At 41.5% G+C, this 27267-nt stretch overlaps 1 protein-coding gene across 1 annotated transcript in view; it reads right to left on the bottom strand.

Annotated features, from left to right (window-relative positions):
• The window catches only part of PTPN14 (protein tyrosine phosphatase non-receptor type 14), a 173638-nt gene that overhangs the window by 58571 nt on the left and 87800 nt on the right, over positions 1 to 27267 (bottom strand). Inside the window, exons 4-5 of the mRNA XM_020284420.2 lie at positions 5634 to 5731; positions 3351 to 3418 (exon numbers count right to left, since the gene is read on the bottom strand). Coding sequence (XP_020140009.2) covers positions 3351 to 3418; positions 5634 to 5731 — 166 coding nt within the window. The remainder of the gene's footprint in view (positions 1 to 3350; positions 3419 to 5633; positions 5732 to 27267) is intronic.

Below are 27267 nucleotides of genomic sequence, written 5' to 3'. Positions count from 1 at the left end.
AAAGGCTCTGAACAGCTCAGCATGTTCAGAAAGGAAGAGAGCCAGCACACCATGGGTAGTGAGAGGACCATGGAGGGACGGGAAGGTAGTGGCAGGGAAGTGCCTTTTAAAAAATTTTTAATTCAGAAATAATAATTATACATATTTATGGGGTGCCATGTGATGTTTAAATACATGTATACATTGTGGAATGAGAAAATTGGGTTAATTAACATATCTATTGCCTTACATACTTATTATTTCTTTATGGTTAAAAACATTTAAAATCAGGCCGGGCGCGGTGGCTCACGCTTGTAATCCTAGCACTCTGGGAGACCGAGGCGGGCGGATTGCTCAAGGTCAGGAGTTCAAAACCAGCCTGAGTGAGACCCCGTCTCTACTATAAAAATAGAAAGAAATTAATAGGCCAACTAACATATATATATAAAAAATTAGCCTGGCATGGTGGCTCATGCCTGTAGTCCCAGCAACTCGGGAGGCTGAGGCAGTAGGATTGCTTAAGCCCAGGAGTTTGAGGTTGCTGTGAGCTAGGCTGACGCCACGGCACTCACTCTAGCCTAGGCAAGAAAGCGAGACTCTGTCTCAAAAAAACAAAAAAACAAAAAAACAAAAAAACATTTAAAATCAATTCTTTTCGCAATTGTAAAATATATCTTTTTTTTTTTTTTGAGATGAGATCACACTCTGTCTCCAGGCTGCAGTGCAGTGGCACAATCATAGCTACTTGGAGCCAGGAACTCCTGGGCTCAATGATCCTCTTAGCCTCAGCCTCCCGAGTAGCTGAGACTACACACCTGCGACCATGCCCAGCTTATATAATTATTAATATAGCCACCTTGTTGTACAATAAGTCACCAGAACTTACTCCTCCTGTCTAACTGAAACTCTGCCCCATTTGACCAATTCCCCTTTCTCTGCCCCCCTACCCCTCCCCTCAGTCTCTGGTAACCACCATTCTACTCCTCTACTTCTACGAATTTGACTTTTTTTGATTTTATATATAAATGACATTGTGCTATATTTGTCTTTCTGTGCCTGGCTCATTTCACTTGGTATACTGTCCTCTACATTCATCCAGGTTGTTACCAATTATAGAATTTCATTCTTTTTTAAGGTTGAATGATATTCCGTCATGTATATGTATCACATTTTTCAATCCATTCATCTGCTGATGAGCACTTAGGTTGTTTCCGTATCTTGGCTACTGTGAAAAATGATGCAATGAACACGGGAGTGAAGATGTCCCTTCAACATACTGATTTCAATTCTTTTGGATATAAACCTAGTACTGGGATTGCTGGCTCAAACAGTAATTCTATATTTAGTTTTTTGAGGGACCACCGTATGGAGACCACCGTTCTCCAAATATTGCTGCATTTATTTACATTCCCACCAGCCATGTACAAGGGGGTTCCTTTTCTCCATTTCCTTGACAACACTTGTTATCGTTCGTCTTTTTGATTAATAGCCATTTCTAATGGGTGTGAGGCGAGATCTCACTGTGGTTTTCATTGCCATTTCCCTAATGATAGTGATGTTGACTACTTTTCATATACTTGTTTGCCCTTTTGTTTGTCTTCTTTTGAGAAATGTCTATTCGGGTCCTTTGCCCATTTTTTAATAGGGTTATTTGTTTTCTTATTACTGAGTAGACTGAGTTCCTTATATGTTTTGAGCCCCTTATCTGATGTATGATTTGCAAATATTTTCTCCCAATCTGTGGGTTGTCTCTTCACTCTGTTAATTGTTTTCCTTTGCTCTACAGAAGCTTTTTAGTTTTATTGCAATTCCATTTGTCTATTTTTTCTTTTGTTGCCTGTGCTTTTGGGGTCATATGCAAGAAATCATTGCCCAGACCAATGTTGTGTAGCTTTTCCCCTAAGTTTTGTTCTGGTTATTTTATAGTTTCAGGCATGCCTTTAATCCATTTTGAGTTATATAATGTTCAAGATAAGGGCCCATTTCATTCCTCTGCATGTGGATAGCCACTTTCCCCAGGATAATTGATTAAAGACACTGCCCTTTCCCCATTGTGTGGTTTTGGCCTCTCTGTGGAAAAATCAATTGACCATAGATGTGTCAGTTTATTTCTGGGCTCTTTATCCTGGTCCACTCATTGGTCAATGTGCCTATTTTTTTGCCAGTACCATGCTGTATTAATTAATATAGCTTTGAAATATAGTTTGAAGTCAAGTAGTATGATGCATTTAGCATTGTTCCTTTTGTTCAAGGTTGCTTTGACTATTTGGGGTCTTTTGTGGTTCCATACAAATTTTAGGATTGTTTTTCCTATTTCTTTTTTTTTTGAGACAGAGTCTCACTTTGTTGCCCAGGCTAGAGTGAGTGCCGTGGTGTCAGCCTAGCTCACAGCAACCTCAATCTCCTGTGCTCAAGCAATCCTGCTGCCTCAGCCTCCCGAGTAGCTGGGACTACAGGCATGCGCCACCATGCCCGTCTAATTTTTTCCTATATATTTTAGTTGGCCAATTGATTTCTTTCTATTTATAGTAAAGACAGGGTCTTGCTCTTGCTCAGGTTGGTTTCGAACTCCTAGCTCAAACGATCCACCTGCCTCGGCCTCCCAGAGTGCTAGGATTACAGGCGTGAGCCACTGCACCCGGCCTGTTTTTCCTATTTCTGTGAAGAAAGACACAGAGATTTTGATAGGAATTGCATTAAGTCTATAGATTGCTTTGGGTAGACATTTTAATAATATTCATTCTTTCAATTCATGAACATGGGATATCTTTCCATTTGTACCATCTTCAATTTCTTTTGTTAACATTTTCTAGTTTTCAGCATACAGATCTTTCATTTCATTTGTTAAATTTACTCCTAAGTATTTTATTTTCTTTATGCTACTGTCAATGGGATTGTTTTCTGCCATCTCTTACCACTTTTATTCAACACAGTACTGGAAATGCTAGTCAGAGCAATTAGGCAAGAAAAAAATAAAAAGCATCCTAATAGGAAAAGAAGAAGTGAAATTATCTCTGTTGGATGATGACATTATCATATATAAAGGAAACCCTAAAGCCTCCATCAAAAACCTGTTAGAACTGATATATAAATTTAGTAAAGTTGCAAGTTACAAAATCAACATACAAAAATCAGTAGCATTTCTATACAGTAACAAGGAACTATATGAAAAAGAAACTAGGGAAGCATCTTGAGGCAGAAGAAGACATCTTTACTTTCTCAATGTGTTTTATAAAACTTAACCCAACTTTATAAATGCATGCACTCCCCCCTCCCCCCGGAATATGTGTACGTAAAATCCTCTGAGCTTTTCAAAGGAAAGAATCAAATGCCCAAAGAAAATTAATTACGAAAAAGGAAATTATACTTACCATAGGAAACAATACATACTCTCTGAGGAAATCTTGAGAATCAAACTGATGATAATCTCCAAAATCAGCTGAGAAGAAAAGGAGGCAGAAGGGTAGTGTTTATTACATGAAATTAAAGATGGATTAAAACATGCTAAACTTATCACCACATTTATTCTTCCCACTTCATCCTGTTTTTGCACTATTATTAAATAAAAATAGTGCCAAAATGTGTTTGGTATGGTTACCACTTTTACCTAGCAATATGATAAATGTCAACATGTAATCACCAACACACAATTTTTTTAGGAAGAACAGGGGGATTTGGAAACGATTCTAAAGGCTATTTAAAAAATTTTAAACAAACCTTTGTTCGTTAAATATACATCAATTCGTATCTTAGGAATATCTGCCAAGGGGACTTTTTAACTCAAGGTTAATTTGGAACACTGAAGAGCCAAACCCATGTGCATCTTTTCATATATTTGCAGCTGGAAATTCCCACTATAAATCACCCTTGGCAAGCAACCTCGAAAATCTTTACACCTCCTAAACAACTTCACATGTTACAAGTTGCCAAAAATTCTGTTCTGTCCTGTTTTCATCTCACGATGGTATGTTTGAGCACATGCAAGATGAATACAGAGAGGCTCTGTTACAAATATAGAAGTGTTTCGCTTCTTATCTCACTTGCTCCCACAAAAACTAAATCTGCATGAAAATTTGACTTCATATAAATGATTTAGTATCAGATAGAAATGGGTTCAGGTATCCTTAAGGTAATGATAAATATAGAATGGGAGGATACACACACAAATACATGCAACACACACACCCAGGCCAATGTTAAGAAGTTGCTGAGAAGGTAAACATCAACTTACAAACTCAGCACATAACTAATTACCAATTAGGTGCGATATACAGGAACAGCAAAAATCACTCACCCTGCCTATTTTCAAGTTCAATCATAGGCTACCACATTCCATCACAACTTATATTTCTGTTGCTGTGTCTTTCTAATGATCCGATAAAGGTTCTCAAAAAAAAAAGTTATTTTAAAAATAGTACAGCTAGAGGAGAGGAGGTTTCATCAGACTGAAGGACCCAATGAAAAAAAGAATAAGTCACCAACTTCCTCCAGGGTCCTCCAATACCCAGGATACCAATAATAAGCCTAATGACTGACTAGAGGGAGGAAAAAGAATAAAGACAATAAACAAAGAAAGCTTTTTAAAAGGAAAAAGACCCAATTTGAAGTTGTGGGTCATGCTGGATCACCTCTCTCCTCTATTAACAGTGTCTTCCCCATTATTTCCATGATGCTTCTAGTGATTTTTCTGCCATAACTGGCCATTGTTTCGTCCCCTCTGGTCTTTAAGTAGACAGATGTGATGCATCAGATTTTGCCTATTTCCATCCACAGAGTAACACAGGAGCTAACTGTACAGGAACTGTCTGTCTAACAGGAACTGCTAAACCACTAACACCCAGGAATGAAGGAGGTTAAAGAAAAGCTGCCTCTTCAGACTTCAGTCCAAAGTGTGGGACGGAAAGTCAGTTCACAGTTTCTAAAACAGCAGTCCACACTGCGAGAACTCAGCTGCTGGCAGGCTTACCATTGGATATTAGCAGATTTTCAAGAAAATAATGACAGAAAGGGAAAATCTCTTTTCAAAAATTATATTACCATCTTCTTATTTTCAATACAACGGAAGGCAGTTAAGCCACCACCCAATAAACAGTAATGTATAAAACACGAAGTGCCCACACACAACAATTTCGAGAAGGTGAGAAATGGCTGTCTGATCAATTTAAACAGGACAGGCTGAAAGATCAATTTAGCCCAATACGCATTTGTTGTTACAGAGATTTTAATCTGCCTCTGTAACTGCACTGGAATAAATTATACTGTAATGTTTAAAGCTATCATACTTGAAGCTGTCGTGACGGTCACACATTCGCTGCATCAAGCCACACAACATGACCACATTGTGCAGCAGAGTAATTATGAGAAAATGTTCCACAAACCCTGAAATGTAGCCTTAAATAAAGGCAGGATAAAAGCTGCTATTTCTTCAAAATCAAACCGTAATTATGCAAGCATGGGCAGTTTGCAAACAGGCTTTGGGAAATCTACCATCCTGCCACCAAAAATCACTAACTTTGCATTTTTCATGCAAGATATCTTGAAGTGAAAAGGGAGCATTACTAAGCGGGATCATTGACGTGAATCTGACTTTTTACTCTGAGAGGCTCACAACGCCGTAATCAAACAGAAAAGGGACGTTCACACCCTGGTCTTACCTTGCACAGCTAAGCCTGCGAGTCGAATCACCTGTTCCACCGTGCACCGTAATCGCCCTTCAAGCACGTCTTTTTTGACTTGCAGGTAATACTGATATCTGTTCGTGGGAAAAGAGGACAAACAACCTTAAAAACACATACTTGGAATATATTCCAACCACGCAGATGTCTCTAGACGTAAAACCCTGTGTACACAGCAGGATATGCAGGTGAGGCTGATAAAGGTCATCTCTATAAAAGATGGAAAGTGACCTCTGCCTGTGTTTATCTTTGTTTGATGTAGCAGGTGCCACATCCCGTTCATTCTGAGCTTGAAAGCATTCTCATCAAGTCCCTTATTTGCTGGCCAGCGGGATGAACCACTGATAAGGACCGGTTCTTCATAACAGAGATCAAGAATGAAAATGCTCTCCTATACCTGGACACCTACAACAATAGGACTGCCAAAGCCACACTCAACAGTGTGTGTCAGTGAAAAAAATTCTAGAAACACATCATCTTTCAAATGCAAAAGTTTGGTAGGGCAGAACATGGAGAGGTCAAATAATCTAGAATTCTGCTACAAAACAAACAGGATAAAGCTTTTCAGAGCCAGGCTTCACCTTACACGCCTCTGACTCATAAAAATCTAATCAGGCCGGGTTCACACCTGTAATCCTAGCTCTTGGGAGGCTGAGGCGGGCGGATTGCTCAAGGTCAGGAGTTCAAAACCAGCCTGAGCAAGAGCGAGACCCCGTCTCTACTATAAATAGAAAGAAATTAATTGGCCAACTGATATATATATGTAAAAAATTAGCTGGGCATGGTGGCGCATGCCTGTAGTCCCAGCTACCTGGGAGGCTGAGGCAGAAGGATCGCTGGAGCCCAGGAGTTTGAGGTTGCTGTGAGCTAGGCTGACGCCATGGCACTCACTCTAGCCTGGGCAACAAAGCAAGACTCTGTCTCAAAAAAAAAAAAAAATCTAATCAGATGCAACTGTGCAACGTGAAGTACATTCTCAAACCAGCCAAGTGCAGATGGACAGAATGTCCATCAGGTCTCAGACTAGACCACCGTTCCCAACAGCCAATCCACTGTATGGAGGATTTCCTTGCTGATACGACAGAATTTTCTTAGAATGATAAATAATTAGAATTACCCAAACATTCAGATATCTCCTCGCTCCAGACTTTCACTTCCTGGGACTCCTTCAACCACACTCTTAACACACAGTCACCACTGCAACGAGGTCACACTTTTCTAGCATTTATTCCTGACAAACGGCTCCTGGTAACCACAACTCTCTAACGTAACTGGGGGGACACAGAGGTGACCCAAAGCCCAACTAACTCTCCTGGAGAGAGGCAACCAGCGCCAAGAGCCAATCATCGCTGGCTCTTCCCATGACAGCACGGGCATGGTTACGTTTCAACCCCACGCCTGTTTGAGGGAAGGAACTGGGCTCTCTGCACACTCTAGCAGAGACCCCTACTTCTCCCCTCTTGGGTCTACTGGGCAGGATAAACACAGCATGTCACTCTTCGGTGAGAAAATCTCATACTCAAATCAGAAGGGCAAACGCTGGGAGTTACTTAAAAATCCTTTTGGAAGGCCGGGCGCGGTGGCTCACGTCTGTAATCCTAGTACTCTGGGAGGCTGAGGCGGGTGGATGGCTCGAGGTCAGGAGTTCGAAACCAGCCCGAGCAAGAGCGAGACCCCCGTCTCTACTATAAATAAAAAAAGAAATTAATTGGCCAACTAAGATATATAGAAAAAAATTAGCCGGGCATGGTGGCGCATGCCTGTAGTCCCAGCTACTCGGGAGGCTGAGGCAGGAGGATTGCTTGAGCCCAGGAGATTGAGGTTGCTGTGAGCTAGGCTGACGCCACGGCACTCACTCCAGCCTGGGAAACAAAGCGAGACTCTGTCTCAAAAAAAAAAATCCTTTTGGGTCAAACTTAATATAGAATAGAATAATCACTTTTTTTTTCCTACCCTCGTTGTTCTATCATTCACGGGAGAAATTCACAATCATTGTACAGGTTCTATTCCCCGATCAGTAATTTTACTTCCTGCTCACATCATTTGACTAAATGAATGAATGTGTATCAAAGCGTCTTCCAGCGATTTTTAGAAATTAAGTCCCTGATAGGCACAGAAAACCTTTGTGCCCATCTGTCTGACCTGGGGCCACTCACCACTCTGAGGGCAGTGGACACGGCTCGCCTGTCACATTCCACCCCCAGACCCCGTGAGCCCTCTAAGTCCCAACAAGCAGGAACACAGGCTACAGATAAGAGCTTGCAGTCAACACTGAAAGATGAACTTACATGAACTATTTAACAGTTCCACCAACTATTTAAAGATTGCTTTGACGGAGAACAAATATGCATCAATGAGAACACTACGCAGGATAAAGACTCAAGAAGATATTTCTGGGAGATCACCTTTTGTTTATAGCCAATTTACAACACTGACCAAAAAACTGATTTAAAAAACTAACAACGTCAATGAAATCTCATGTAATTTCTAGCTGGCCTGGCATGGAAATAAACTGGGAAGTGAGGAGTTGGCTTTAAAAAAAAAAAAAAAAAAAAAAAGAACTTGTGGTTAAAAGTCTTTTGCTGGTAGTGAAGTGGCATTTCTACTGGAGTTAGATGTGCACAAGCTAATAAGGAGGAGACGTTGGGTAGGGTCATTTAAAAAACTCTGTGAAATCAAAGGTACTCTATGCATGTGTGTGTTTATTTAGGAAGTTCTGGGTAATGACATATGAAGGTAGGAATAGGGGAAGTCACGACCTGCCCCTTCATTCTTCCTAGGAGAGAATCAGAGAACATGAAAATATTTTTTGAAGCAGCGATTTTATATGAATTTCCTAAAACATTACAAGAGTAAATCAGAATATCCAAGACGAAAGAATTCTAAATGGCTACAGTAAAACATGCCACACGAGTATCTTCTAGCTTCCTTTTTTCCCCAGCTTACTATATAGCAGGTACCGAGCTCGGGTGTATTTTCAAACGTTTCACTCGAGGTGCATGGGCGTTACAGAAGGGTGGTCCCATGCGTTCCTACGGTCCCAGGGCCTGCCGTCTGCCTGCGTGTCTCCCATCCCAAGGGAAATAGGAGCCGAGAGCACGTCTGCACAGGGAGGTTCCATGGTTTCATCCAGCAAATCAGGGTCTCCAACAAAAGTGCCTTCCACTAGCACCTTTGCTTTAAGAAGGGTGAGCCCCGTCAATCACAAGCAAACCTCAGGGTTTTATGGCCTTATTTAAAATAAGTAATTGATGCATGTTTACAAACTCATCTGATGATACATACATAGTATTAGTTCACTTCCTGGGAGACAGCTCAGTTCCAATTTTTCCTCGAACACCCGCCTTGTTTTCTGGGCCAATTCTCAAGGAAATGGTACAAGATCCACACATCCGTGCAGGTAACCTTCTCTTCAACAGACTTTAGGAATTCCCTACAAGCTTTGTATGGAAGATCTTTTGTTTATAAACCTATTCAGTTCTCAGATAGGAGGAACCTAGGCAAGTAAAGGGGTCCCTGAGTTATCAAAACCTCTTTTAAGTGCCCAGACTTCACTGTGAAAATAACACATCTCTGAAGAGGAACCACGTGGAATCTGAAGATCACATTTTGAAAACTGGGGGAATAAGAGCAAAAGAGTGATGAGGAAAATTATCCTCACTCTCTTGCCCCACTGTGCCTTTCTCTTCACTAAAGTTAAAGGGTATCAAAAACACAAACAAACAGAAAAGCCTGACATAATCCAAAAGCAGAATCTCAGGATAGGAAGGAAATATAAAGTTTATTAAAGAACAGGGACAGCAGGATTCTCAAAGCATAACAACAACAACAACAACAACAACAAAAAAAAAAAAAACAAAAAACGAAATCTCAAGGTAGGAAAGGCTGGGTGAGGTTCGCCTATTCCTACTCATTACACAGTGTCTGAATCTCTCCTACATACCATTCATTCCTCCCCGTCTTGTGTGGTTCTGACTTATTTGCTGCTCCTACAAGCCAGGGAGACAGATGGGTACTTTAACCTATCACTATTGTTATCATGAACTTCTTGTGAACATACCTCAGCTAGATGCCCAGGGGCATGTTGGAGGGCACTAAAGAACATTCTCTGCTTCACAGCTTTGCACATCCTCTCTGATCACTGTGGTCATGCTTCTCCAGTGCCCTATCTAAGGCAGAGGTCCCCAACCTTTTTGGCACCAGGGACCAGTTTCATGGAAGATAATTTTTCTACCGATGGGGGCGGGTGGGGAATGGTTTCAGACCAATTCTCATAAGGAGTGAGCAACCTAGACCCCTCAGATGCACAGTTAATGATAGGGTTTGCGCTCCTACGAGAATCTAATGCCCCCGCTGATCTGGCAGGAGGGGGAGCTCAGGCGGAGATGCGAAGGATGGGGAGCGGCTGTAAACACAGATGAAGCTTCGCTCACTCACCAGCTGCTCGCCTCCTGCTGTGCAGCCCGGTTCCTAACAGGCCACAGGCTGATATTGGTCCATGGCCTGGTGGTTTGATCTAAGGGTTCAATGTTTAAGAACCAAGGAGTAAAACATTAGAAAAGGTGTTATCCTGGCATTATCTGCCAGAGCTAGAGCCCTTTTACATGTCAACCCGGAGGTGAAAATGATCGCGGAAGATTATGAACCGATACCTTTGGGAACAGACCGCCAAGCAATTAATCCACGGGATCTAGCAAAACAGTAGTTCAAGTTTTTCTTTCAACTTTAATCTACAGATATCACTTCTATAAAGTGATATGAGCAAGTTGTATTTACAGATCCATCCCCGTCCTAGAAACACTGAGTCACAATCCACTAGCAAGGAATACCAAGACTGTTCCTGGTCATTCAGGTTGGGCGTAAGCTTGTGTGCCGGGATATAAACCCAAGGAGCTGGAGGAAGCAGTGTTCTCTCCTGGAGACCGTCCAGACTACAAGAGAATCTGAACAGCCACAATGAGATGGTGCCGCTACCACACGAGACTGTGGCTATTACTACATGAGATCGCAGAAATGAGAACAGCGTTCACACCGCTTTGGAAATTGGTTGGTACGCTTTTGCTAAATAGCACTTTTATAAAATATAATAATTCTAACCAAATTTGACAACTAAATTGGGCAATATAGGAGCTGAAAACCTATTTCTAGAATGCTCGGTTTTTGCTTTTTTTTTTTTTTTTATTAGCGATTCAGCTACAACAGCCGTAAAATAAAACAGTGAATCCTATTTTGGAAACATGCAATTTCATGGAAGTACACTCCACCCTGTCACAGCTCTGGGTGGAGGGGAAAAGAAAAAAAAAAAAAAAAAAAAACATTCCTTGTGCCAGGAAAGTAAGTATTTGCCAACTTTCCAAAGAGATCCTCTTTGAAAACCCAAGCTCACAAGGAAAATTTTAAAATATTTTTCATATTCAAAGACCTGGAAATAGTCCATCTGACTACTGAGGCCCAATGAATGGTTTTAGGTTAGGATTCTGCTCTCCCTCTAAGAATTAGTGATCGTAACTATTGAATACAGGTAATTTTTTTTTTTAACAATTTTTACTTTTGCTTTTAAAGGAAAGATTAATTTTTTGATTAAAGGCAGGTTTCCCTGTGTGAAATAGAAAAGCCTTCCTGATACTCAGTGCTATTCAACATTACAACTGAAAAAGTTGACAGATGCCATGAACTTGAGTCTGGGGGCCTCATTCATTTGGAATGTTCCCCTCCAATGGCAAGAAAATAAATGACTTTTCCAAGTCACTTCCTCCCCGAAGATTTTGAAAAGAAAGTTTTAGAAAATGCCACACTGGGTCAAATCAATAGAGCATTCAGTACTTCTGACAGAGGTATCAAAGAACTCTTTCAAAATTATAGCCCATAACATTATCCTCAATGTCCACAGATGCATTGCTAAGATCTTTAAGCTTCCTCTTCGATTCATGTATGAGGAATTTATCCAAGCACTTCCGCAACTGCATTTTACTGGCAGGTCTGTTCATTCTCCTCGGAGTGAGCATGTCCATGTGGCATTCTGAAAAGTATGGACTGTAGGACCACAGAACCACAAATAAGGCACAAGGAACTCAGAGGCTGGGTGCATGTTGCTTTTAAAATATTTCTCCCAACCCTCCCCACAAGTGAAATCTTTGTTCCAAGTCCAGTTGAGCAGACATGTCCGGTTAAATGGCGAAAGCCTTAGGGTCTGATGATGTTGGTCATAATCCCACCCAAGGATGCAACAGCCTCAGCGTAAATCATAGGATGGTGGGTAGGAGGAGTGTAGACCCTTATTACTGTCCCAGATGACCGCTGCTGGTAGGGTCCCCTCCAATAGGGTCACTCACACCTGCATACCTCATGACCCCTGTGCCTGGCTTTGGGACAGCGAAATGGGAGTGGAAATCATTGTTGCTCCAAAGCAGAAGTGTTCAGATCCAGTGCCCACTTCCCCATCTCTGCTTTTCCCTTTGCCCTGTGACCCGCAGTGTCCAGGTAGGGTCTGCAGCTGAGTTTAGCCTGAGCCCTGGCAAAGGTGGCAGGGAGCAGAGCCCCAGACAACCCACGGCGGACAGGTAAGGCGAGCAAGAGACGAGCCTTTGTTTATGAAAGCCACAGAAACTTGGGAATCATAGATCATTGTAGCGTGATTGAGCCTAAGCTACTTAATAAGGGAAGCGTTTTCAAAAACCCAAGTCCGACCCTTTCATTTTTTGGAGGAGGAAACTGTGTTGAGGGAGGAGTATGACTCGCCCAGGGAAACACTACTTATTAAAGGCAAGGCCAGAACCAGACCAGAGCCTGGACAACCACAGAGGTGACGAGGGCAGGATCCGCTTCCCTGCCATTCCCGGCAAGCCATCAATTTCACTGAAGTCTAAAAATAAAAACAAAACAAACAAAAAGATACCACTACGCGGAGATTTTTATGATCCCATGTTTCTAAGGAAGGGCTCTGATAACCAGCTCTCCCCCACCTCCGATTAGATAGTCTATGCCACAGCCTACAAGACAAACACTGAAATGAGAAGCTTTTCTACAAACTCTTATGACAGGACATGTTTCATGCCATGGGCCATGAATTGTCCAGATCTGTTTTTTTTTTTTCTCCTAGCAGCAGCCTCTGGGATATTTCACTTTCCTCCCCCAGAGGTAGAAGGAAGGGAAAGAAGACTGAGCTATGCATTTTAACTACCTGTTAACAACTTTATAAGCAGCACAGAAGGATTAAAGTAAAATCTGTAGATCGGGGTCTCTGACTGTGAGCTCCCACTCCGAAAGGGGCTATGTCCTGCAACAGGTAGAAACTGGACCCTTCAGTGTATTTCTAAATGCAGATTCTCTTGTACAAAAAAAAAATGCAGTTCATTATCAGTGTCACGCTGCACAAGTCTTTACGGACCCTTGCATTGAGTAGTTTCCACATTATGGATCATAAAAAAACTTATCCAAACTTAATTCTGTTGCTACACCACATGAAGTTGTATGAATAGCGCACATCACCCATGCATTACCCTTTCTACCCCCAATGCCCAGGGAAGTCTGGAAGAGAAATAAAATGTTCTTTCACAGTTAAAAAACAGGTTAGCAAGAGAACTCTGCACGGTGTCACTACCAACCTGTGGTATCACTATTATCATCATCTGGCTGCTGACTGCCCTTTCTTCCTCTAGAGTTCAAGTTCAGTCACACCCATCTGCATGGTCAGTAGGGAGGTGACAATTTGGAGAGAAGGGCCATCGCTAAAGTCCTCAGTTTCTGAAGTCTTTCCATAAAACTCCTGGGGTGGTGGACCAGAGAGAAAAAGACCGATAGCTTTGTCATTGCTATTATTCAGAGCAGTGTAAGACTTACAATGCATGCCCTTTCCTCACAAGAAAACTTCCTTTGCAACTAGCAGTACCACAAGAACCTTGCCAGAACGTACTGGAACCCAATTCTCCCAGGACAGTGCAGCGTGTACCAAAGCGCCAGACAGCACTGCTTTGGTGATGTTATATTGTGCAAATAGGAAACAAATGTAAAAAAAGTTTCTCTACTATAAAAGACAAAAGAGAGGGACTGAGAACAAGTTGTCCTAGAATTCTGGGGTGCAGGAAAGCAAAAGAGAATGTAATTTTAAATCTCAGATGGACAGAGATAGGGACAGGAGAGAAACAGCACATTCCATCCATTCCGAAGGGTGTTCACAGCTGTAAACCCAGATAATGGACAGGGTGGCCCACGCTGTTCTCCGCCTGCCAGGACCAGATAAACAGTATGTACACAGGCATGCGACCAGATAAACCTGAATGCCTCCCTCCCTCTGTCCCTCTATCCTCAAAACCCTCCAGAAGAATGTCAGTTTATGAGGACTGAAGGATAATAACGTGTTTCGTACCTGACCCAGGCACTATCTAAAAGCTTTTACACTTAATGAGTGTTTGAGTTGACAGTCAATTAAAACTCTGCACTTTCTAACAGACTACAAAGTCGATGCTTCTGCAACTATGCAAAATTGAAATGACCCCAAAGGAAAAAAAAAAAAAAAAGGAAAAAGCTAAAGCTAAAACTCTGACAAAGATAACCTTAAAAGGGAAGGTTTTTCTTCTAGGCTTTTTCACTCTACAAGCTAACACACGTACATGCATGAACGTAGAAATATACGCATCTACACAAAGACATACACACAAGATTTTCTTGGCAAAAGTTCAAGTCTAGACGCTTTCAACATTCACTGATCAATAAATACCCTGGTTTTGCCAGAAACACCTAACTTCTTACGGAGACTCCTCAAGGTTCAATGAGTCAAAGGATTGCAATTCTTTCCCAAAAAGGACAATGTTTGTTTCAATGCGCACAAACACATACAGGCCTTAATACGGGTGAAAAAAGGCCAATGATAGCAAGGGATTGCAAAAGAGAAAGGCATGCCACAACCTGATCCTTGCTTTTTGCTCTTGAACTCTTGCATTAATTATAACAAATTACAGGGACTCCAAGTACTGTTTATAAGTACAATAAATTCCCTAATAATAGCCTATAATTTAAACAGAGGTTCTGTTTAAAAGAGAAAAACTCATTTTCTGCCACATATCACAGAGGGAGAGAGAATATTCTGACACCATTTCTTTCTTTCCCATTTTATGCTACCAAGTACAGATTCCTTTACAGCAAGCACACACACAGAACTTAAAGGAGCCAGACAGGGCTACTTGCTGTGAGCCGTGATGACCCAAACTAGGAAAACGTGACAACAGAACTAGAAATACTTAGCCTCAAAAGAAAATAGAGTGCTAATGTGTTTGATGTTAAAATAAAAATTTGAGTCTATTTTGATCAGTCTTAAAAATCTCCAATGACTTGGAAAACAGTTTTGCAGTTCCTCAAAAAGTTAAACATAGAATTACCACATGACCTAGCAATTACACTCCCAGGTATATACCAAGAAAACTGAAAACACATGTCCACACAAAGGCTTGCACATGAACACCAGCATCATTCGCAAAAGCCAAAAGGAGACAACAACCCCAATGCCCAGCAACTGATGAACAGATAAACAAAATGTGGTCTATCTATACAATGGAATATTATTTACTCGTAAACAGGAATGGAGTATTGGTGCATGTCACAACACGGGTGAACTCTGAGACACTGTGCTAAGTGAAACAGGCCGCACACAAAGGGCCACATCTTGCCTGATTCCATTTATTAATATATGAAATGTCTAGAATAGGCAAATCCATAGAGAAAGAAAATAGATGAATGGTTGCCACAGACTGGGTGAAGGGAAGGACAGGGCGTGAGTGCTCATGTCTGGAAATCAGACAGTGGCAATAGCTGAACAACACTGTTAATACACTAAAAACCACTGAATCGTATACTTGAAGTTGGATAACATGGTATATGAATTTTATCTCAAAAAAAAAAAAAAAAAAAGAAGAAGAAGAAGAAGAAGAAGAATAGAACACCCAATGACCCTAATCAGGAAAATGTCCAAACATCAGGCTCTTCATAATCTGGTCAAAACCACTCTTTTTCTAACTTCGCATCTCTCACCACACACCCTATACTTGAGCTATGATAAGCTTACAGAGCTTCCCGACAGCTGCCACGTGCTCTCCTGCCTCCTTGCCTACCCTCGTCCATCTGCACAATGACCTACCCACCCATCAATGCTTCAATGAAACCGATCTCCTCTGCTAAAGCTTCCCAAGCCCTCTCGACAAGGCAGAGGACCCTTTTGGTAGCACCCCCAATATTCCCACCCCCCAGGTCCCTCCTGCACAGGAACCTGTATCTCCCCCACTCCACAGGGACCTCCTCGCAGACCACGGAACACCAGCACCTGGCGCTAAACATATGAAGGTTTCCGAGTAGATGATACACTAACAGAGAGACAGAGACAGACAAAAGAAATTAGGGAGGCCAATTAATCACCCTATACTGAGTGAGCTCAGTAGATGTTATTTCCATGGCGTGAAAGAGCACCAAAAAGATTCAGAAGCATAATCCATCACATAGTAAGCAGGAAGTCTTAAGATACTTGTCTTTATGCAAAGGGCAAAAATACTGCTTCAGTGTGGACTGTTTGTTTATTTGTAAATGATGGAACCAGCTCTCTGAACTACCAAGCAGCAATGAAGACACTCAGGGATGTCCCTTGATCCAGGGACCAAGAGCATTCAATAAACCCTCACGAGGGCAAAAGGAGCACAAATCAGAGAGTATCCAGGCTCCGCGCTGATGAGCCAGCCAAAACCACTTCTCTTCACTGCAGCTGTCAAACATGGAGCCGTATGCCTCTTACACTAGTAATAAATATGTCTTGACTCATCGGCCCAAAATACACACCTGCCTGCCCTGAAAATCATGTGTTCATACTATTACCTACAATTCCACTGTGGGAGAGAGGGAGCTTAAATTACATCTGGGAGCTGGGTGAGTCAACTGCCCAAAGATTTGTCTTCCTGGTAAAGAGCCAGGTTCCTGGCTAAGAAGTCTGCATAATATTCCTGAAATTTTGGTGAGCTAGCAGATTGGAAGAGCAATAACTGTTGTTAGCAGTATGCCCGGACTGAAGGATAAAATACATAAAAATCAACGAATATGGGGCAAGAGGATCGTCTCTGCAGGTGGACGCGAGTTCTTCCTTAGAATCCCTAATTAAAGGTAGCTCCTACCTTTTCACAAGCGAGCGACTGCTAAAAGATGTCAATTCTCTGTGGATGAAGTAATGTCCCAGAAATGAGTAGGAAATACTGACTGCAGGCTTAATAAAATGTCTGATAAACGAATGAGGCAATGGAAGTAGTTAATTCATTATATGTCCCTAGAGACCGTGATAAAAATAGAAAAATGTAGAAATTCCCAGCCCATATGAAGTCATATGGCTAGGCACATTGCTGGTGACCACAGAACTCAGTGTGGACGAAGGCGAATGAGAAGACCACTGGGTACTAGGACTCTATCTTCTCCAACTCAGTTTCCTACCATCAGAGCAGGACAAGCATGAGCATGAGGCCTTCTTCAGCTCTTATAAATGGAATGTGCTGGTCTACCAACTCTCACACACCTGGCTGGACCACCTCTCTTTGTTCTACACAGTAGATGACCCTAGACTGGTAGTTGCACAAAAAGCATTATGATTATTTACTGACTCAGGGAAACCCAGTAGGTAAAAAGAATGCTTTTTTGGAAGTTAGCCTGTCAAACAGTTGGCATAAAAACAATACTCAGCAGCAAAACAAAAAACCAACATCACCTAAACTACAGGTATTACATAATACAAAGCCTTTCCCCATCAATGAATTGGAATCATTCATTTCACCATCTGTGTTCCCCATTACGTTTTGCAACTCTAACATGGTATTGTGATCAGGCAATTTGTTTAATTTGTGTATCCATTTTTGCCTCCTCTGCTATTTTATAAGCTTACTTTGTTCATCTTTGTATTTCCTCCCAAAAATCTAGCACACAGTAGGTCTCTACTGCACATTTACACTAGAGCAGGGCATCATTACAGCCACAGATGATGTGGCCTTATTTAAAAGACAGTCGATTACAAACTGGCTGAAAGAAACTTCTCGTTGTTCCTAGAGTACTCTGAAAGAAATAATAAAAGCACACTACATGTCTACCAAGTGCTTTGGAAGACTTGTCTATATCACTGGAATTTTAATTAATTTCTCTAGATATTAAGAAATCAGAGCATTTGAATAGCTACATTAACAATGACAGTACTTTACATTTGTGGGGTTGTTTTCTAATAAGAGTTTTCATGTGTAGTATTTCCTATCATTTCATATTCAACCCCACCCTGCAAGACAGCCATCATGCTTCCCATTCACCTGAGAGGAAATGGAGGCTCAGGCAGGTTGACTGCTCAGTCTTCTGATTTTATAGTCAAATGCTCTTTCAACATTGTGCCGGATTGGTGTAATCCGGAATAGTATGTAGTTTCTAAAAGTCTGGAGCATGAAGCCTCAAGAAAAAAAGAGGTGGGTAGGGGAAAAGGAAGGAAGAGAAAAAACTAAAGAAGATTATAAACATTGTGCATTATAAACAAGAGGTGGGTAGGGGAAAAGGAAGGAAGAGAAAAATACTAAAGAAGATTATAAACACATCATGACAAGAATCCACTGACCATTTGCTGAATTTTTAATGCTGGAAATGAATCATTTTCTTCTGCAGAATCTTCAAAAGCGGCTCAAGATATCAAATGTGGCAACAACTGCCAAAGATAAAATGCCAAACCGGCAAACATCTCACTGCCCAAGAATCTACTATCTTCCTATGCTGTGATTTCTGCCAAAACTGTGTTTCATTATTTTCAAGCATGGAAATGTCTCTCTATAATTCTTCCTTTCAAATCCCTTTTGAAGCTCTAGGATTAAAGGAGGAGATACTTCACTTGTTAAATGCAATTTTAAAATAATTTTGGATGTCCCTTCTTCTTTTAGAGTTTTAGTTTTCTAACTGCCTCGGTTTCTGCAAGACCATCTTTTATAAACCCTGATACATAGTAAACTTTAAAGCAGAAACTGTAATTTCCTAGAGAAAAAAATGACACAAAGTTAAGGGACTACACACAGATAGAAGGAAACCTTTTGTTTAGGACATGGGGACAGGGGTGGGGGATTATCAAGCAGAGACGTGTGATTCCTAATCACAGAAAATTCCTGTTTTCTTCCATTCCTTGGAAGTGGGCTGCTATAAGAGCATTCCTCCTTTTCCTCCTAGGTTTAAGAACTTAAAACTATCTCATTAGAAACCAGAACAGGAGCACATTAAAAGTCTCTTTAGGAACCAAGAACTCACGGGGAAGGAAACTCAGGGAGGATGCCAGTTTGGGGCAGTTAGCAGCTACAACTGGGTTCTCACACTGTGGGCATAAGGCCACTTTCAAAGAAGTGGACTCCTCCAGAAAAGCAGCAGCAAGTAGGTACTCAAATTCCCCCTTAAACAAAAACCTCAGCAGGCTTCTCTTTAAAAATTATGACTGCAGAAAATACATGGACTTCTGTATTTTGTTAATTTGTTCATGAAGCCAACACAAAATCTATAGATTAGAAATCATTATAAAAGCTGTCAAAAGTCTATCAGTATAATGATTTCTTATCCTCTTATAGCATTTTTGTTAAAAAAAAAAAAGTAAACCAACTTAGACCCCATTTGCCAGTAAAAATGTTAGAAATGTGTAAGTAAATATATTCAATTATTTATTTATTCATCCACTCAACAAAATCTTAAAGAGGACCTACTACATGCCAGGAGTTATTTTAGGCAGTTAGAGATACAGCAGTGAACTAAACAAACCCAGTCTCTACTCTTGTCCATGGAGCTCACGTTCTAGCTGGGAAGACAAGCAATTATCAAGTAAATAAATATTAAGTCCACTGAGAACAAAGCAGGTGAGAGATAGAGAGAGCAACAAGGTGGGAGGTGGGCAAGAAAGGTCTGTGATAAAATGAGCTTCAAGCAAAGATCTAAAAGAAATAAGGTGTTGGCCATGTGGATATTCTAAGCAGAGGGAACAGCAATGTGGTATATGTATACCATGGATTACTACTCAGCTTTAAGAAACAACGGTGATATAGCACCTCTTGTATTTTCCTGGATGGAGCTGGAACCCATTCTACTAAGTGAAGTATCTCAAGAATGGAAAAACAAGCACCACATGTACTCACCAGCAAATTGGTATTAATGGATCAACACCTCAGTGGACATATAGGAATAACATTTATCGGGTGTCGGGCAGGTGGGAGGGGGGAGGAGGGGATGGGTATATACAAACACAATGAGTGAGATGTGCAACGTTTGGGGGATGGTCACGCTTGAGGGCTCTGACTCGAGGGGTGCGGGTGGGGGGGCATGGGTAATACATGTAACCTTAACACTTGTACCCCTATAATACGCTAAAATAATAATAATAAAAAAAAGACCCACGGGAGAGCTGGCAGGGGTGTGCTCATGAATGGCCAAGAGACCAGCATAGCAAAGACTGGGCAAGAAGACCAATCCTAGGGATGACAAGGAAAAGCAAGCAGCGGGTGGTCCAATTCATCTAAGCTCAATGATCCCCTGGTAAAACACAGTGAGGATTCTGACTCTCATAAGATGGCAAGCCAGAGGAAGGCGCTGAGTAAAGGAGCTACAGAAACTGACACACATGTGAAGAGCTGGTACTGGCTGCTGTACAGACACTAGACCATACAGGCCAGTTGGAAGTGGAGGAACCGCACAGGATGAATGGCAGCAGACTGGATAGCGCAGTGGCAGCAGCAGTGGACACAGAAGGAAGTAGCCAGAATCTGGACATATTTTGAAGGTTCGATATGGGGTAGAGGAGAAAGAGAGAATTCAAGTACGACTATGACATTTTTGGCCTGAGCAACTAAAATAAAACTTCCAGTTTTTGGAAACTGACAGGATGCCCTTTAAAATAGATTTGGGGGAAATGGATTTAACTATTTGTTTAAAAAATACCATACCCTCATTATCTTTCACTACTAAGATCCGCAAGTTCAAAATAGGCATCAAACCACACCAGTCAAATATTTCATCTAATTTTTTAAAGAGGGGGAGCATCTTTGATATAATAATGGATTCTCTCTCTCTCTCTCTCTCTCTCTTTTTTTAATCATTCTTCTTCCTCTTCCTCTGTCCTCCAAATGTTCTGTCTCCCATTTCTGTAAAAGAAATATCTTTACCAAATGAAGTTCACACATATTTCTATCAGTTTTCTATGATCTGAATTTTGAGTTCAGCTCAAGAGTGGCAAGGAGACCAGCGTGGCAAATGTGGGGTGACCAGGACAAGTGCTAGGGGACCAGAAATGCTCTTGGGAACACATCTCATCCATGACCCAGGGACTGCCTATATCTAAGATTTTTCAGCCTTACAATTTATTTTGCAGATAGTAATAAAAATTTTGGAAAAGTACTGGGTTAAACCAGTATATGCACACTCAGCAGAAATGGGTACGTTCAAAGCCCTGTGCAAGACTGTCCACAGAACATGAGAAATGTTCGCAGTAGCACAGTTCAGCTCCTAATAGCTCTCAAACGCAAACAATCCAAATGTTTTTCAACAGTATAATGGGTAAATTGTAATATTCCTATAATGGCATAGTATGCATCAATGAAAATGAACAATCTCTGACTATATGCAACAATATGGATAACTTGCACAAAATGTTGATCAAACACATCGAAGAGCACGTACTATCTTATTCTACCTAAAAAGTAAAACTAACATACAGTGTTAGAATTCAGGATCATGGTCACCCTTTGGGGACAGACACTGAAAGAGCACAAAGAGGGATTCTGAGTCTCTGGCGATGCTCTGATTCTTGACCTAGGGCCTACTTACATGAGTATGTTCACTTTGCAAAATGCATTGAGCTGTATACGCTTTTGATTTTTACACTTGTCTGTATGTGTTACACTTTCACGAAAAGCTTATCTTGAAAAATGACTGTTGGCATAGAGGTGACAATTTGACTCCAAGTGGAAACATGCACCAGGCAGAGGTGGAGCTTGAAGGAACTGTCAGGGCCCAGTGCAACAAATGCTATAAGGAAGAAGGGCTCCTGGCGACAAATTTTCAATTTGTGCCAGTGAAAGAATCTTGGAGGCACTTATAGAAAAACGAGGTCTTTGGGGAAGGACTTAAAAGTCAAGAGAAGGCAGCAGCAGGATGGGAATAGTCCATCACTGTCTACCTTTTTGCTCCCTACGAGGACTGACTGAGATAGAGAATTCAAAATGCTGTGAGCAGAGGTTGAGTGACAAACAGCTGTCACCACCACCCCGAGGAATCTGAAGCAAGAATGTAAGAACAAGCAGAAGGGCTCCGTAAACTCAAACCTGTTAAGAAAAGGGCTATATTATGTGTATGTTTCCAGGACCTTGCACACAGCAAATATCCACTATATGAATGAATGAGTATCTTTTGTCGGCAGGAAATCAAGAATCAGATACTGGTAAGTGGTACAAAATTAAGACACATCTGTCAAAAATTACTTCTAAAGGCTGAAGATGATTAAGCTCTATCACAGACAAAATCTAAAGAGAGAAAAATTTAGAAGGTCGTCAGAGTTCCAGTAAAGTGGGAGATTGGCAGGTGAAAAAGAAGTAGGCCAGAGATGAGAGGAGGTGAAAGTCAACAAAGGAGAAAAGAGGGAAAGGGTTTGGAGGAGTGGACTTTCCTTGTCTAATGTTGTCTAGAAGTGAGAAAAGGACACTAGTTTGGGGATGGAGGTGTCCTTTGATAAGCTTCAAGAGGCAAATGTGAGCAAAATCAATGATGGACACAAGTTTTTCAAGGACTCAAGAAGAAACAGAAGAACAAAAATAAGTAAAACGGAAACAACAAATAAGTAAACGGAAAGCAAGCCAAAAAGGATGAGGGTGGGGGTGACCCAGACACCCAATGGTAATTTAATAATAATTAGAAAGCATAAAGGTTATGAAATAAATATTTTTCAGTAATTTTTAATATAGAAAAAGCAAATAGAAGGTTAAAAATAGAAAACAGGAAATCTATGAGATATTAAAGATATTTGAAAATTACATAAAACTGGGTCACCCTGGAAAAAGTGTCGAGGATAGAGAAAAAAAGGTAGAAGGATTGGCCTTAGAGCAGAACATGGACAGTTGATCCTTGAGCTGGGCAAAGGTGGGAAACTAAGGCAGTCACTGGGACGTGTTAAGTGGCACTAAATAAAAACACGCTGATTCAGGACGCCAGGAGTGGGGTATAAGAACTTCCATTTTTTTTTTTAGATGCCACAGGCAACTCTGAATCATGCAGTCCAAGGACCACATTCAAAGAACCAACGGGCCTCCAATTACTTGGTTTTATTTTTAAATAACTGTCACTCTACCAAGAGTCCATCATCTCCTTAAATAATCTTTCATTGAAATCTGCTTTTTTTTTTGTTCGGACTGCACCTTCTTCAAGTTACAATTACTGCGAGATTAGCATCGGGTCAGCCTGGCCCACCCATTGGCGGTCAACCTGGCTTCCCTGTCCTGAACAGCTGCTCCGGCCACCTGGGAAGCTGAGAGCCAGACCCACCTTACCCTGTGTCCTCGCCCGAGCTTGATCACCTTAGCAGCCTCCCCGCACTCCGCACAGGACACGCGACCAGCCTAGACCCTCTGTAGGGCATCTCAGCAGCCCTCCTACGGGGCTGGGGTGGGGGCAGGAAACCTCCTACGGAAATACACGTTTATAACACCACGAAACCTTTGCTTAAATTATTTCTTGCAACTCCACCTTTGAGAATTGCCTGAGAGAACAAGGGACACATTTGAAGTATCTTCAATGACACCAAATCCATTGTCTTTGGGGAATAATTCTGATTTCCGGAACTCATGAGTCAGTACCAAATTTACACTCAATAGAGTTTCTGGTAAAGCAAAGTTTATAGTGACTTGGTTTTTACTAATCATCAATAACGCACTAAGCCTCATGGTGGCACTCTAATGGCTCAACGTGGCTAGGCTGAACTACATTTTCTAGAATGTTCTTTCCGAATGTTTCTGGTTAGTGGGGGCCACAGAGTCTACTGCCAGGTGACTGATACCTGCATGGCTTCCTGAAAGATGCAGCAGTTTTACCTTCTAGTACATCATCTTTATTTAAAAAACCAAACATTATTTGAATACCTACGATGTGCAGAGTGCAGTGATAGGTGCTTTCTAGACTAATTCTTAACAATAGCTAAGCTAGCATCGTCTCCCGATCGATTCTAAACAATGGACACTGAATTCTGCGGGGGTTCATAGGGCCTGACCAAGCAATAAATACCTGAGAATGAGGTCTTCAAGTCTATTCTCCTTCTACTATAGCAGAATTTTGTTTCTGTAACTATGTTTAATTTCCCAACTATTATTTTCCTTGAAGATTAAACCAAAATACTAGTTCTCTGCTCATTCAGGAATTATTCAAAATATACAACAAAACTCCAACAGATATATAACTTGCATTCAAATTTTCCAATCAGTATCCTCACCAATAATACCCATCTTTTCACAGTGGGTCATATTTATTTTCGGGATCCACATTTCTAGCCTTTTCAAGTTTTCCCTAGACCTATGGGTTTCTCACTTTTGTCCTCCTAAACATCTTTTCTACCTTCTTTAAAACATTTATGCTGGCCAAAACCATTTGCTCCTAACATTGCTTCATTGCCATGATTTTCTTTTCTCTTTTCTTTTCTTTCTTTCTTTTTTCTTTTTTTTTGAGATAGAGTCTCACTCTGTTGCCCAGGCTAGAGTGTGAGCCTAGTTCACAGCAACCTCAAACTCCTGGGCTCAAGCGATCCTCCTGCCTCAGCCTCCCGAGTAGCTGGGACTACAGGCATGTGCCACCATGCCCAGCTAATTTTTTCTATATATTTTTATAGTTGGCCAATTAATTTCTATTTTTTTTTTTAGTAGAGACAGGGTCTTACTCTTACTCAGACCTGGTTGTGAACTCCTGACGTTGAGTGATCCTCCTGCCTCGGTTTCCCAGAGTGCTAGGATTCCAGGCATGAGCCACCGAACCCGGTCTCCAAGATTTTCTATTTAAAGTATCGTATGTCTGACATGCACTGCAGCTAAACTTACGTTGAATCTGCTGCGCTTTGTTCTGAATAACGGTAACTCATTTTTACGCTGGCAGCAAACATCAGGAGAACCGTCTACAACTCACTCTCCCCAGCTGCGAGCACACAAGACTGACAGGCTGACCTTGAAAGAGAGTGCGGTGGGTGGCTGTGAACGGAAACATGTCGCAACATGTCCCACTATGATTACCCCTCCTCTGCGTTTTGCAAACTATACCAAAAAGCAGTATCATTATTTCAAGAGTCACACCTGGAAACTAGACACTGGCTGACACCTTTCTACTGTTTATTTCCAATGTCTGGATTTCCCGCCTTTCTAAAGGATTGAGTGTCATCTGAAAGCTTGGCACTTTCACTATGTGCCCAGGGCTGGAGATCAACTGATAAAAATGTTAAATAAAACCCATCCTCCTCCCAATCTCTACATAATGCTCGTTATTTAAAGAACTCCATTCAAAGAAGTGCCTGTTTGCCTCTACCCTCTTTGTTTCCTCTGTCTAAACTACTTCCTCCCCTTTGACCAAACTCATCCACTCCAACTCCACAGTGTGTCCTGGCAGCTCGGGGTAGGGGTGGAGAGGATTGGCAAAGGCTTTTTGAAAGTTTAAATAAATCCTATCTAAGGGCTTCCCAATGCCAGCACGCTTGGTTCCCCTAAAACCATCCCTGAACCAACCTAAGAGAGCCAGGTTTCTGTCATTGCACAGCTGTGAGACCATGAGCAAGGTCCCATAATCGGTGGGATTTCACACTTAGATATAAAACTCTATCATTCTGGTCAAACCTGAGCTGTCTTGATAGAAGGCAAATTGTTCTTTCTCTAACAGGCTATGTTGGTTTAAGATCTGGGTGATCACTTGGTACCCTTCCCTATGCATGAACCTTTTGTGGGTAATCAGAGATCGGGCAGATATTGTAAGCAGTAAAGAGGGGAAATCCGAACATCGTGAGCCATGTCTCTGCAACAGGAAGCACACAGGGACACAGAATCTAGAACCTTGGAGTGATCCTTCCATAGAAACGATGGTTTCAAATGAGCACTTAAGGGAAATTATACTCTCACACTCCGCTCAACCAACTATAGTCTCTTGTAGGCAGGTGGAGAGTCAAGACAGCTGGACATTGAATGGCAAAAAAAAAACCATCTGGGCCCATGGGGAAGTATGGGTTAACCCAAGCATTGAGAAGCACTTCAAGTGACATGCAAAGGGCTGGTGTCAGCAGTCAGGACCTAACTCCTGTAGGGCCAAAACAGGTCACACAGAGGTGCAGATGTTGCTGACCCTTAACACCCTGGGGAACTGGGCCCAGCTAGACACTACGCCTCTCTGTAAGGCAGCCCAATTCGATTCTTTCAAAAATGATCCCGGTGAAACAAACCTCTGGGCTTTGTTTCTAGACCAGAATCAGACCTCAGAGTACCAGCTTACAATCTCTGAGCTTACTGGTACTTCGACACCTGGAGTTCTTTGCTGGCACTTCAGCAGAGAAACTAAATTCCCTGTTACTTTTGGCAAAGCTGGTGAAGGGAGGCGTGGCCGGCTTAATTTCTCTGGCAAAGTAATGTAAAGGATTCGTTCTAGGTGACAACCAAAATCTCCGCTTGTTAGGAATAAAACTTCTGCTAGTTAAAAAAACAAACATTCCTTTTTCGGGGAGTAACAATGGTGCCCGATTCATAGTGTTCTAGTGAAAAAGATGATTATCTAAGGTACTTAGCACAGCACCTTGTACATAAATAGCAGCCTTATTATTTAACAGCAGCACCTTATTATTTAAGGTACTTAGCATAGCACCTTGTACATAAATAGCAGCCACTATCATTATTACTACTGTTACACTGCATCCAGCAGTGGAATGCAAACCATTCCTTCACAGCACTACATCCTCAGTCTTTCTAGAACCTGCAGCTGCTCAGACACCAGGAGTCTGTTTAATGTGTGGACACAGGGCATCCGTCACCTCCCTCCTCCCTCCCCACCCACTCCATTCCAGTTTAATGTCCTCACACCGATATTCCAGGAAAAAGGTAGGGCAAACAATTCTAAAACAGCTACTCCTTGTGCCTCCCTCCACACCAAGATTTTTTCAAAATCTATTTTTGAAATTTTACACACCATTCCCAATCTCATCCATTCTAATGATAACCCTTATAAATCCTTTATAAGGAAGTGGATGTCTTTAAAAAATAATTCAGAAAGCACAGCCTGCATGCTTTGACATGACAAAACACCTCTCCTCGTAGCTTTGTTTTTCCCCTTTCTCCACCCCTTCGTTAAAGGTAAACACTGCAGTGTGGCATCATCCTATTCTACTCAGCTTCTGGAAAAACAGAATATTTTAACACGTTAATCCATGCTTTATTACAAACCTTTACTTTTCACAGGTTGCCCAATCTGTCTCAGTTGTGCAATGTAACACAATAAAGAATGATCTCGAATGAATGAATGAATGAACAAATGTATCTTTGAAAATCAAGGAATTCACGAAGGATAAAATCAATTCTCTGCTTAAGAAATTAAGCTATTT

This window comes from Microcebus murinus, chromosome 23, assembly GCF_040939455.1.
Source record: "Microcebus murinus isolate Inina chromosome 23, M.murinus_Inina_mat1.0, whole genome shotgun sequence".
NCBI lineage: Eukaryota > Metazoa > Chordata > Mammalia > Primates > Cheirogaleidae > Microcebus > Microcebus murinus.
This window is presented reverse-complemented; position numbering and strand designations above follow the sequence as displayed.